Raw genomic sequence first — 12,149 nt, 5'->3', positions numbered from 1 at the left:
GGCGGGGAAATGTCACATTTAACAAGGTCGGTAAGGGGGGAGGCAGGATGAAAAGCCAGGTCTCTCCCTCCCGAATATCCGTGCCCTGACCCGCCGTGAGCTCGCTGTCCCACTGCCGTCTGGCATGTCAGCGGCAGGTCCCGCGCCTCGTCCACGGGCCACGCTGCAGGCGGCGGTCTTTCTCAAACACCACGGGTTGGACCGCGCCAGTCCTGCCTCTGCCCACTTCTCCGGTCTCGTCTCGCACATCCCACACCAGAATGTGCTTTCCTCGCCCCTGACACGGTGGAATCTTCAGCGCCCGGCACAAGGCAGGTGCTCCATCGGCACGTGGGATACACCCCAGGGCTGAGGCCGCACGAGGCTCCACGTCCACCTGTGGGCCATGGGAAGCAGCGTCCGCATGGTGGTGGCAGCGGGAGCCACAAGACACCTGCCCCGGTGCACTCCTTGCCTCTCACTGCGATCCTTTATTCTTGGGAGGAAAGAGAAGAGCAGAGTAACACCGCCTACCTACCTGCTGCGTGTGCGGAGCCGGAGGGGGGTGGGGGGCGGGATCCTGGTCTCCGTCTCCAGGGCTACTTTCCAGGATGAGGGGTCGTGCTCCCGCCGGCCGGGAGGGGTCGCCCTCGGGCCGGAGCGGAGGCGCTGGCCTGTGGGGTCGCTTCCGCCGGCCGCGCGCGCAGGCGCAGAGCGCTCTTCCGGCGCCGCTCTGCCTCCGCCCGGCTTCCCCGCGGGGATGCTGCGGCTGGGCCGCGGGCTGAGGCGGCTCGGGTCGGGACGCGGGGCTGGAGACTCCGGCCGGCTCCCTTTAAGTGCGGAGATGCCCAAGAAAGCTGGTGCGACGAGCAAGGCCAGTGGCAAGCCCCGTGGCAGGGGAGGGTGGGCGGCGCGTGGGAGAGAGGCGGGCCCCGCGGGTGGGCGAGGGTCGCCGGCAGCTCGCGGCTCCCCGAGACCCGTCTGCCGTCTCTGAGGCCGGGTCCCCGCGCTCCCAGGGGGCCCGCCCCTCACGCAGGCTAGGCGCCCCCGCGGTCCCCGCACGGCCTGCGCCACCCGGCGTGGGAGGCTCGCGGCGGCGCCCCCGGCCCGACCGCCCTCCGCTCTGGGTCCCGGGCGGCGGGGGCTGAGCTCCTGGCGGGCACGCACCTGCTGCCCCGGTCCAGGCATGGGAGGCTCTGCTAGAGAGCTACCTCCGTCGTCCCTTCCTCTCTCCCCAATACACACACGCTTCCGGCCTAGTTGCTCGCGGACGGTCCTCACCTCGGGCTGCAGGGGATGCAGAGATGAGTAGTAAGTGGTGTCTGCGCCTGGAGAACGGGGGATACAGCGCAGACGGTAGGAACCAGCACTCAGGTGTGGAAGCCAGAGTCCCGGCCCCCCAAGGCAGCAACAAAACACTCCGTTGGGTTGATTGGAGGGCTTCGTGGAAGAATTGACTTGGAATGCTTGGAAAACCTTTCCGGGTGGCCAGAAATCCCTGGACACGAGTCATTCGTCTTGGTTAAGGGTGAAAGGGAGTAGAGGAAGGATCAGATGTGCGGAAACATATTTTATAGCTTGTAAAGTTGTAGTGTGGTTGTTGTCGTTTTAGGGTAAAAGCCAGACCAAGGAGCCAGAGACACCACTTCCTCCCTTAGGTCCTGTGGCAGTTGATCCTAAAGGTTGTGTCACCGTAGCCATCCATGCCAAACCTGGTTCCAAACAAAACGCTGTAACAGGTACATCTGGCCCCGGGGGTGGGGGTCACGAAGGGGCTGGGGCTGGGGGGGGGGGTTCTCCTCCATCCTCCCTTTGCCTTGGTTAGCGGAAAGTTGGTCTGTACAGTCAGGGTTTTCATATTCGTGATTGGAGGCTTCTCCGTTTTAAGATTCTAGATTCTAATGTAAAAGTGTAAGTAAATCCAGTGTCAAAAGTGAGTATATGATATTTGCAGCATACCAAGTGAGATGAACTATTGTGTATTTTCTTTTTTTTTAATACGGTATTTTGAAAAGGACACACGCGGAAACATGTGCAGCGTAGAATTACTGTGTTTGTCCTGTTTCAAAACTGCAGACATTAGCCAGAGAAAGAAAGAAGAGACATTTTGGTCGAGTTTAATGACCATTGGCCCAAGGAGGAAGAGAAAACCTGGTGTCTGAGAGTCCTGATCATCAGCTCCTGTGTAGACTTGTTTTAAAACAATAAAGAGCTTTTCTGGGCCCAGTTCTTTTCATCTATGGGAGGAGATACTGGACTAGGAAGCTTTGAGGCTATTCCCTGGAGCCCAAAAGGTGCCTCAGGGGTGTTTTAGGTGGACAAGGGGAGGCCAGCAGGCAGCTATGTTTACATTTATTTTAAATGCTGGGAGCCCAGGGGAACTTCTGTGGGTGCAGAGCCGGGGAGGCGGGGAAGGGCTGTATTCCGAATGAGAAGTCTGAAAACTATTGATCTGAATTATTTTGAAGGTCTTTTTTTACCTCTAAAGCTCCTTCTTTTTTGTTTTTTTGTTTTGTTTTGTTTTTACACTTTGAAAACAAGACCTCAGAATTGGGGTACTAGGCTGTGGTTTGTGCTGGTGGCCGTGTTAGTCTGGCTGTGCATGGGCCGCACCCACCAGGCTCTGCCTTTTCTGAATAGTTGTTGTGGACCCTGTCTCGTGTCAGCATACCATGTTTCATCGCGTCTGAGATGCCATCAGCTAGAAGGTACACAGGTATTTTGTGTACCAGCAAGACAAAATCCGTACGAACACTTGATTTTCCGTCCGTTGTGAGATGTGTCTGGATTTGAAAGGTACTGACACAGCGCACGGTGGAATTAGATTTGGTGACAGGCCAGGAGGCGGGCTGTTGTACGAGATTCTGTGGCCGTGTGGTTGACATAGGCAAGGTGTAAGCATGTGAGAACGCCTGAGAATCCCTACGTCGGGGACCAGGTTCAGCCCACTTGAGAACTACTGTGAGAACTCCGCTCTCGGAAGGACAGTGGAGGGCTGCAGGCGGGCCGCCCTTTATAGAGGCTGTACTGATGGGGGTCACGGCCACTGTGCAGACTGGCCCTGGAGTTCAAAGCATGTAGCCAAACGACTTTTGAGTTACAGCATCACTTTATCACCGGGTGACCTTGGGCACATCTTGACTTCGGTTTCCTCGTTTGTAAACTGGAGATAATAATAGTATGAATATCTTCTTCGTGAGGTTCTTATGAGGATTAAACAAGTTAATATCTGTGAAGTCCCTAAAACACGTGTGCCCTCAAGTTACCGTGCGCAAGTGCTGTGTAAATGTTTAAATGTTGCACCTTAAAGACATGAAACAGGCATTTCACGCGAGCTGAACCAGGCAGTCCTCTCCTTTCCTGAGCCCCGAACAACCCTTGTCCAGTGCAGTGAGCTGCCTCCGTCCCGCTTCCTTTGTGACACTGCTGACCCAGCTCCTGACCTTGCCTTGGGGTTCGTCCTGCCACCCCACGCAGTTTCCAGTAGCCTACATCCAGGACACTGCCCAGGTTCTGAGCTTCTCTTGATCAGCAGGATGGGGCTAGATGTAGACTTTCTGTGGCTTTCTTTCCTGAAGTGGTGAGGGCTTATTTATCATATTTGTGTTCCCTAAAGCTTGAGTAGTTTGCTCGTTCATTTCTTCGTGCAATAGTTATTCATTGGAAACCTACTATGTGCCAGGTGAATGCAAACTCTTTTACAAAATAGCTTCACCTCTTGAAGAAAAACAACTCCTTAAGGGTCAAGTCCATACTGATCTCATTCCAGACTTGACACCTGAAGCTGTGAGTGTGGCCATTGCTGCGCCTCCGTCGGAAGGAGAGGCTAATGCCGAGCTCTGTCGCTATCTTTCCAAGGTCTTAGAACTCCGCAAGAGCGATGTGGTTTTGGAGAAGGTAGGTCTCTCTCTCAAAACAGTTTGATTATTACATGTCAGATATTATTATGTTAATGCTGATTTTTCTTTTCCAAATCATTGAAAAAACTCCCATTCATTTCATCACGAAAATATGTGAATTCTGTTTAGTTTCCTCCATTCCTGCTGCCTCAGCCCTTACTCAGAGTGACCACGCTCTGTATGTCTAGTCCTTAGTTGCCACCATCTCGAGCATTTCCCTCTTTCCACATGTTTTCCTGTATCTGCTGGCAGATTGGTTTTGTCTCTTCTTTCGTCATCATTCTAAAAATCTGAAAGGGTTCCTGTTGCTTATCGTCTCCATTAGCGAGTCTGTCAGGTGTTTCTGGTCTCCCCACGTTATCCTTGCTCCCTGGAAAAGCTGATCAGGAAGAGAGGCCAGATGAAGTTATTCACACAACGGGTCTGCTCTAGGGGTAGATATCAAAATCACCTGGCATTGATTTCTAAAACACAGGTTCCTGGACATCTCTAGACTCACTGAAATAGACTTGGCAGGAGTAAGACCCAACCACGTTTATGTTTCTTAAAGCTCAGTTTGTTTTCTCGTGATACACTCTCTAGATCTAGGTCCCAGCTGGCATTCAGAGTTCTTGGTTAATAGGCTGCATCTGAAAATTCTCCCATCAGGCCCCTACCCTCGATACATCCCCCTTGTGTTGCAGGAAACTCCTGACTCTCTGCCAGTGCCCTGACATCTGCCTGAAGGGGACTTCCCACTCCTCTGCGAGTCCAACTTCTACCCCTAGAAATAATCCCTGCTCACATTTTACCCTCTTTAAAAGATGTTTCAAAACGAGTATTATAGCATTTGCTTTTCGTTTGGAGTTTTCAGAAATGTGGAACAGAGAGAACAATTTGTTTGGAATTATTTTTACACAAAGTTTATATAAAATTGCAATATTCGCTTTGGTAATTTAAAAAATAATTTTAACTTTTAATTTCGACAAAGAAGTTATTTAAAAACAGCATTCTACATCTGGACTCTATTCATTTTGAAATTGTAATGCCAGTTCTTATGATTACAGAAATTGATACTTGAATGTAAAATCCCTAGGTCTAGAGTGCAAAAATTGGTAGGAAGGTGGAATCTGAGCTAATCTGTGTTGAAATCAGAAATGACCGGGGGAAAGCGATGGCTAAGCTGTCAGGACAGCCCCAGGCCACCACGCTGGCCCCATGAGGACACTGCCATGATGGGTGCCTCTGAGGTCTGCTGTCTCGGGGTTATCCTGACACCATTTTCTCCTTTTGGTCCAGGGTGGTAAATCTCGTGAGAAAGTGGTGAAGCTTTTGGCCTCCACAACTCCAGAAGAGATCTTGGAGAAATTAAAGCAGCAAGTGGAAAAGAAATAAAAGCCAGTTTTGAGAAAAACACATCCTTGGAAAGCTTTTTTATTGCTATTAATGGAGACGCTGTTAAATAAGAAAATCTATTTCAGTGCACAGAAGAACATGGAAAAAATACATGTTTAACAACAGAACGCAAGAAATAGGAATTTAAAAGTACTCTACGTTCAATATAGGTTCTAAAATCCCTGACCCCAGCTTGGAGTATGTTACTCTGATTTCGTGGCATCACAAAATAAGAGAGCTGGAAAAGTTGTTTAAGATGACCTCACTCAGTCCGTTTCGTTCTGTGATGGGGGTTCGGATGTCCCGAAGTTGAGAGAGTTCTTCGGGATCTCATGGCGCAGGGTGGCAGCTGGAACCCGATCCCTGGACTCCTGGTTGGATGCAGTTCATCGTGATTGTGAATTAAAGTGCTATTTCTGCAGCCACCTCAGGGTTCCGAGGATCGCCTTCAGGTCCAGCTCACAGGTGACAGAAGAAAACCTGTCACACTGCTTTGTGCTCTTAGTTTGTATTTTAAAAGGCATATCTAAATACGAAAATGTTTTCTGTGTCTTTTTAAAACTCTGTGGAGCATTTTGTGAAAAAGTAAGCAAGAACAATTAAGACTTGTAATTTCGGGGAAGTCACTGACTTTTCGTCCTCCTTGGATGCTAGCTGCAGTCTTCAAATCTGGTATTTCTGAAGACTCTCCAGAGAGCCTTAAGAGAGGAGGACCTGGCAACTATTCTCAGTATTGGTAAAGGCCTGTCAGAAATCATATGTATATTCAAGCTTCAAAAGCGAGTAATAAAGATCTTGTTTTTAAATCTCCAATGCAAATTATAGTGATTTGGTAAAGGTACATAATTTCATTACTTTGCCGATCAGAACCAAAGCAGTTGTGTGCTTTTGTCCAAGTACCTGAGAAAATGTACGGGGAAACGAAAATCTTTTTTTTTTTTTTAAATCTTTTTTTTCAACGTTTATTTATTTTTGGGACAGAGAGAGACAGAGCATGAACGGGGGAGGGGCAGAGAGAGAGGGAGACACAGAATCGGAAACAGGCTCCAGACTCTGAGCCATCAGCCCAGAGCCTGACGCGGGGCTCGAACTCACGGACCGCGAGATTGTGACCTGGCTGAAGTCGGATGCTTAACCGACTGCGCCACCCAGGCGCCCCCAAAAATCTTTAAAAATATAAATTCCACAAAGAAGGAACAATAATAAAAATTGTTGATGGTGAAAGGGCTGGGAAACAGTCATCTGGTCAACTCTTATTCTGTGGATAGGAACCAAGGAGAAGGTCACGGTCAGTATTAATGGCAGAGCATGGGTCCCACTCCACGGCCTTCTTTTCTAAGCCATTATGTCATACTGCCTCCAGATGTGTCTCCCTTGGACCTGGTCTTGGCTTAAGAACAAGTAGCAGAAACCCAACTCCAGCCGGTTTACGCGATAAAGATTCACTGGCCTGATACCTGGCAAGTCCAGAGGCAGCAGCTCAGTGTCATCATAAAGGACCCACTGCAGCTGACAGCGCCTGCTTCGGCCTCGTGCCCACTTGGAGGCAAAAAGGCAGCAGCCCTAGGCCTCACGTCCACATACCGCCCTCCCCACCCCCACCCCCCGCAGCCGGCAGGAAAAGACGCCACTCGGAAGAGCGGGCTCCCGCTCGGCTTCCCCCCACTCCTTGGTGGTTGGGGTGGGGGAGAACCAGAGGATGGGGTGGCACCCTCGTGGTGTTTCAGGTTCCAAACACATAGGTGGTTCCTTAACCGTAGTGCAGAATATAAATGTAAAAACCCACCAGGGCCCCCACTACAGAATTTTCAAATGCGTGTGACTAGGGCCTAAAAATTTTAAGAAGCTGGATTTGCAGTTTACGTCCAAGAGGTGGCATCATAATGCAGCGGCAGAAAGCTGCTTCGTTAATCTGAAGTGAGCAGTGCGAGTAGGAAGTCTCTAGTGCCCGCCAGTGTCCCACACTCTTCTGTCTGGTCTGGGAGACATTTCTTAGGCTTATCCCCTCATTCCCTGAGTTCAGTTCAGGCCAGGGTGTGTGAACTGCCCTCTACTCGGCTGGGTACTCAGGAGTCTGGCTCAGTGCTTTAGTGGAGTCAGCATGGTCTTAAGTGTCTCCCTTAATTCTGCCGCTTTCAGAAATCCCATTTAGTTGGTGATTGAAAATGGAATTGGGCTGGAAAATTAGCAAGGAATTCATTTCGAAACAAGATGCCAATTTATTAATTTGAGTGAAGAACACACCTGCCAAACAGACTGTATAGTGGGATCCTCCAGCGAGAACATTCTGTCACTTTGGGAAGTCTCTTGACGAAGCCAGTCAGCATCTGAAGAGTGCTTGGAGAGCCTGGGATCAGAACCAGGGGAGGGAGGAGGGCGGAGCAGGGAGCTCTGACCATCTGCGATAGACCCGTTCTGTCTCCTCAGCCCCTCTCCTGGGACAACTGGACACTGATGCTCCCTTTTTCCAGGCTCTGAGAAGACCACCTACTTCTGCCCACGTGGGCTGTCCTCAGACAATCCTCAGAATTCAACTGATACGGTTCTCAGCATTTTCTAATCCTTTTCTAGGTGTGTGCCACAGGATGCATCTAGTCCCCTTGCTGTTAGAGTCAGCGGGGGAGAACCCCAAACTTGGCAGCAGTTTGTATAGACTCTGTGGTCATTTCTACATGAAACTTCTCCACGATGTGGCTTTATTGTCACAGTGGCTTTCACATGGTTTCAGAGCCTTATGTTTCTCTAGAGATACCTGGGTGGGTCGGAGAGCCGTGGAGAATAAGGGAGGGAGTCACGTCAACGGGACTCCAAACCTTTAGCCCTCTTCCAAAGCTGTGCTGTCAGTGTGGCGGCTGCTAGGCACATGTGGTTACTGAGCACTTGAAATGTGGCTGATCAGTTTTTTTTTTAATGAAAGCATCACGGAAATAAAGGCCACGTTGGAAACACAAGGTTGAAAATACGGCATAGAATTTGGGGGGCAGGATAGAAGGAGGTGAGCAAAGAAAGGAAAATGTCAGATCTAGAAGTCAGGAAGGGGCAGTCAACAGACATAACTGGGGTCCTGAAAAAGAACCCCCCCCAAATTGGAGCAGAACAAAGATTTCAAGATAAAATGAAGAAAATATTGAAAAAATAAAATATGAATTTAAGGAATAAAAGGTGCAGTGTCCCAGGGGAAATACGGACAAATGGTTGACAAGGAGATACAACCTAGTAAAGTTCTCTGACTTCAAAAACAAAAAAGCCTACGGCCATCTAGACAAACCTAGGAAGGGAGGGGGGAGACACACACATGTACACTCCCATTGCTAATGGGAATGTGAATTGCTACAGTGTTTTAGAAAATGTGGCACTTACTAAAAATACAGGTGTTTTAATCTAATAATCCTACTTTTTGAGAATGCCTCATAGAACACAAAAAATGCCAGAGTATATGGGCAAAAAAAGGGTAACAATCTAAGTGTCTGCCTGTAGGAGACTCATCATATAATCAACAGCAAATCCATACTGTAGAGTATTATGCTATTAAAATTAGCTTTTAATCTATAGTTACTGACCTGGAGCGATGTCTATGTTGCATGAACAAAGAATAATGTACGTGTCTGTGTGTGTGTGTGTATATGTGTGTGTGCACACGCGCACACACACACACACACATATATAATCTGTAATAAAGGAAAAATACATATCTAATTTATATATATTTGGGTGGGCATGATAAAAGAGAAGTGTACACAACAGGCCATGACCGCTGGGTGAGCGCAGATCCTTCCTAGGTGTAGTGTTTCACTTTTTTATAACATTTATTATTTTGTATACACACCGAACATATATATTGAAAGAAATTTTTAAAGGAGAAAAACAGACTCAAATGAAAAAGCTCCGGCCTTTAGCAATGAGAGCAGCTTCATTTATGTAATTCAGAGCAAGGCGGGAGGGCCTTAGGGAGCTCAAGGCACGGGTGGTGGAAAAAACCATGAGATCATCATCACATCAGCCCTGAAGCTGTCTCAAGAGAAGCTGCTGAAACTCGGAGAAAATCTAGCTGGTAATCGATACATAGGGCTCTGTGGGCCCTTAGGGACAGGAATGAAAACACCAACCGAATTAGCCTGCCAGCTCATGGAGACGTTGGCGAAGGACCTGCGAGCTACACCTCTTGCACCCACGTCGGCCCAGAGGTGCCCCACACCCCACTACTACTTCTGGAGGCACACAGCCGACACGGACTCACAACCTGCAATGTGCCCAGCCCCGTGATGCATAGCGTGGAAGTGCTTTCACTTAGTCCTGCGAGGGGGCAGTCCGATGACATGTTAGCCGTTTTGATGGAAGACGTCCTCATCACTAACCTGCTTCTCCCATACTGTCCCGTAAATCTAAAGATCTGGGGTGGTATTACCCACATCTCTTTTCCACTTTTTTTTTTTAAAATTTTTTTTTTCAACGTTTTTATTTATTTTTGGGACAGAGAGAGACAGAGCATGAACGGGGGAGGGGCAGAGAGAGAGGGAGACACAGAATCGGAAACAGGCTCCAGGCTCTGAGCCATCAGCCCAGAGCCCGACGCGGGGCTCGAACTCACGGACCGCGAGATCGTGACCTGGCTGAAGTCGGACGCTTAACCGACTGCGCCACCCAGGCGCCCCTCTTTTCCACTTTTCTGCACTGAGGGCACTGATAACCAGCTCCCCAGATCACTGCGCCTTGTGGCTTCGACAGTGTTCCAGGGGCTGAAGCTAATTCCTCTTCATCTCTGGCACATTCCCGATACCACGTAGCCTTATTGATGAGACCCATGCGGCCAGCTTGACCCGGGGCCGTTCTCTCCCAGAATGTCCACGGGCTCAAGGATCTCTGTCACTGTCCCTATTTTCCTCAAAAGCTGGTCCTAGTAGAGGTCTAGACTTCTGGAAAGGAGGAAGTACTTGCTCAAGTCTACCGTGGAGTCCAGTGGTATAATCTGTTTGAATCTAGTTGTTTATTTGGCTCTGTAATTAGGAGCCAGGAGAAATCTTGGTTTAGGTAATTCAGAATACAGAGAATATATGTGAATTCTGAAGTAGTAATCTAAAAACTAACATCACGAACTCCTACCAATGTCAAGAGTATTTACTCCTGTTGGCCTTAATTCATTCTAAATTAAAAGCGAGAGGACTGTAAAAGCACACATTTCTAAATTCATAAATAGAGGAAAGACACTGAGGGACCCATATAATTAGGTTTTTCACACAGAATTAGCCAAAGCCTATTTAGTATTTCAAAATCCTTATCTATCTCAAATATGCTTCTTTGGTCAAAATACAAGATACTGAAAGAAATCCCAAGTAAGGTTTTCAGTGAATGGTTTGTGATAACTCAATTTGTCTAACATTACCAAAGGAAGCACTTTCACAAGTAATCTTTCCAACTGATTGAAGTTATTAAGTGGTACAAGTTGCCTCAAGCTGGGAGTATATTTCCCACATTTCCTAATAAAAAAAAAAATTCCCTTTCACTATAAACAGTGCTAATTAAAAGAAGTCAAAGGCCAGGGGTACAGATTTCCATACACAGCCAAATCTTGTTTGGGTTAAATGAATCAAACGGAATAGGTCTGGGAAAATTTTAAAGGTGTTAAAATAACTGTGTTTTAGAAACAAAGTGTAGGGCTTTTTTAGAGTTCAGAATTATGATATCAATAATCTTCAGGGCCAGAAATCATTTCCTTCCATTTTAGTATTCTAAACTTAAAACTGACATTTCATTACTCTTAATTCTGTCACAGAGTTCTGTGTTTTCCTTTAGGCGAATCAATTACAAAGGGAAAAATTACATCCTGTCTGTTGAACATTATAAGGAAGGCAGCTTTGAAATCCAAAACCATGCTAGAAGTCTCACCAGATCTCTTTTTCCTATCTGGTTTCAAGAACTCAAACTGTACTCGGAGCTGTGACCGATGGTTATTAGTACTCTGGATAACCTCAAATCCCTCTAGCACTCAAGAAAGAAAATAAAAACAACCCCTCCATCTCAAGTCTCCAGCAAGCTGGTCTCAGTCAGTATTAACCTGATGTGCTTCCATCATCAGCATTCGACATTTTAAAATCAGGGATTTCCAAATAGCAAATGCTACTAATTTTTAGCTTAATGTTTATATACATTTGATATTTGAAATTTGTTATTTTCTGAAGCATGTAATTTCTTCTTTTGCTAGTTCGTGTATTAATTCACATAAGAATCACAAGTCTTCACTCGCAGTGTCTCCTGCTCTTCCGCCATCTTCTGTCAGTTACTCCACATGCTTCACAGCCGTGCTGTGATTCACCACTCACCACGTCCTTCCCTCCCGTTGACGGAACGAACGTTTATGCGGCACCGGTTACATACCGCTGGGGGTGTAATGGTCACAAGCTCTCATTTCTACCTTAAGCCCTTGTATGTTTGCTCACTTCTTTTCACGATCACCCTGTGAAGAGTAGCAGGGTGAGTGTTCTCCTTATCCTGACAGGGAAGCAAATAAGCTCCAAGTGTAAGTGATTTTCTCAAGGTCACACACCTTGTGAGAACAGGACTGGAAGCCAGGACTCCTTATGCTAATGCTAGATGCTGTCAACAACAGACGGTCTATTCGAGATTAATTCCATTTGACACGATTTTAATTCTTCTCACTCTTAAATTATCCTTTTTTAAATGTTACTTTCAGTCTCTCCCACATGAAGCAGAAACCGTGTCTATTATTTCCTCTCAGTTTTAAGCATATAGGGGACAGGCTAATGGTGACTGCTGTTTAAAAAAAAGAAAAAAACCCACCACCATATAGGCTACTCTAGCAGAATGCAGAAATAACTCGCGTTAAAAGGACTCCTGTTTTCAAGCAGGGCTGAGTCTCAGGCCATCTGTGATCTTACCGTA

The 12,149-nt window shown here is 47.5% G+C and overlaps 1 protein-coding gene across 3 annotated transcripts; it reads left to right on the top strand.

Annotated features, from left to right (window-relative positions):
- Positions 1–691: 691 nt before the first annotated feature.
- CB3H15orf40 (chromosome B3 C15orf40 homolog) lies at positions 692–11,282 on the top strand. Of its 3 annotated transcripts, none has more exons than XM_086711659.1 (4): positions 692–853; positions 1,592–1,718; positions 3,749–3,876; positions 11,043–11,282. In XM_086711659.1, exons 1-4 carry the CDS (start codon positions 740–742, stop codon positions 11,082–11,084), a joined length of 411 nt encoding a protein of 136 aa, XP_086567785.1. In that variant the 5' UTR covers positions 692–739; the 3' UTR covers positions 11,085–11,282. The 3 variants fall into 3 exon arrangements, with proteins under 3 accessions (XP_086567785.1, XP_086567786.1, XP_086567784.1); XM_086711660.1 differs by lacking the exon at positions 11,043–11,282 and adding an exon at positions 7,392–7,588; XM_086711658.1 differs by lacking the exon at positions 11,043–11,282 and adding an exon at positions 5,157–6,058 and having other exon boundaries at positions 693–853.
- The last annotated feature ends 867 nt before the right edge of the window (positions 11,283–12,149 follow it).

Source organism: Puma concolor, chromosome B3 (genome assembly GCF_028749965.1).
Source record: "Puma concolor isolate L17-30 chromosome B3, mPumCon1.1.hap2, whole genome shotgun sequence".
NCBI lineage: Eukaryota > Metazoa > Chordata > Mammalia > Carnivora > Felidae > Puma > Puma concolor.
Note: the sequence above shows the minus strand (reverse complement) of the source record. Positions and strands in the feature narration are given on the sequence as shown.

Bases quoted from the DNA above. Each gene is read 5' to 3' on its own strand.
- CB3H15orf40 (XM_086711658.1), top strand. From the start codon at position 740: ATGCTGCGGCTGGGCCGCGGGCTGAGGCGGCTCGGGTCGGGACGCGGG. The intron at 854-1,591 runs GCCAGTGGCAAG...TTGTCGTTTTAG, and splicing joins AAGCTGGTGCGACGAGCAAG to GGTAAAAGCCAGACCAAGGA. The intron at 3,877-5,156 runs GTAGGTCTCTCT...CTTTTGGTCCAG, and splicing joins GCGATGTGGTTTTGGAGAAG to GGTGGTAAATCTCGTGAGAA.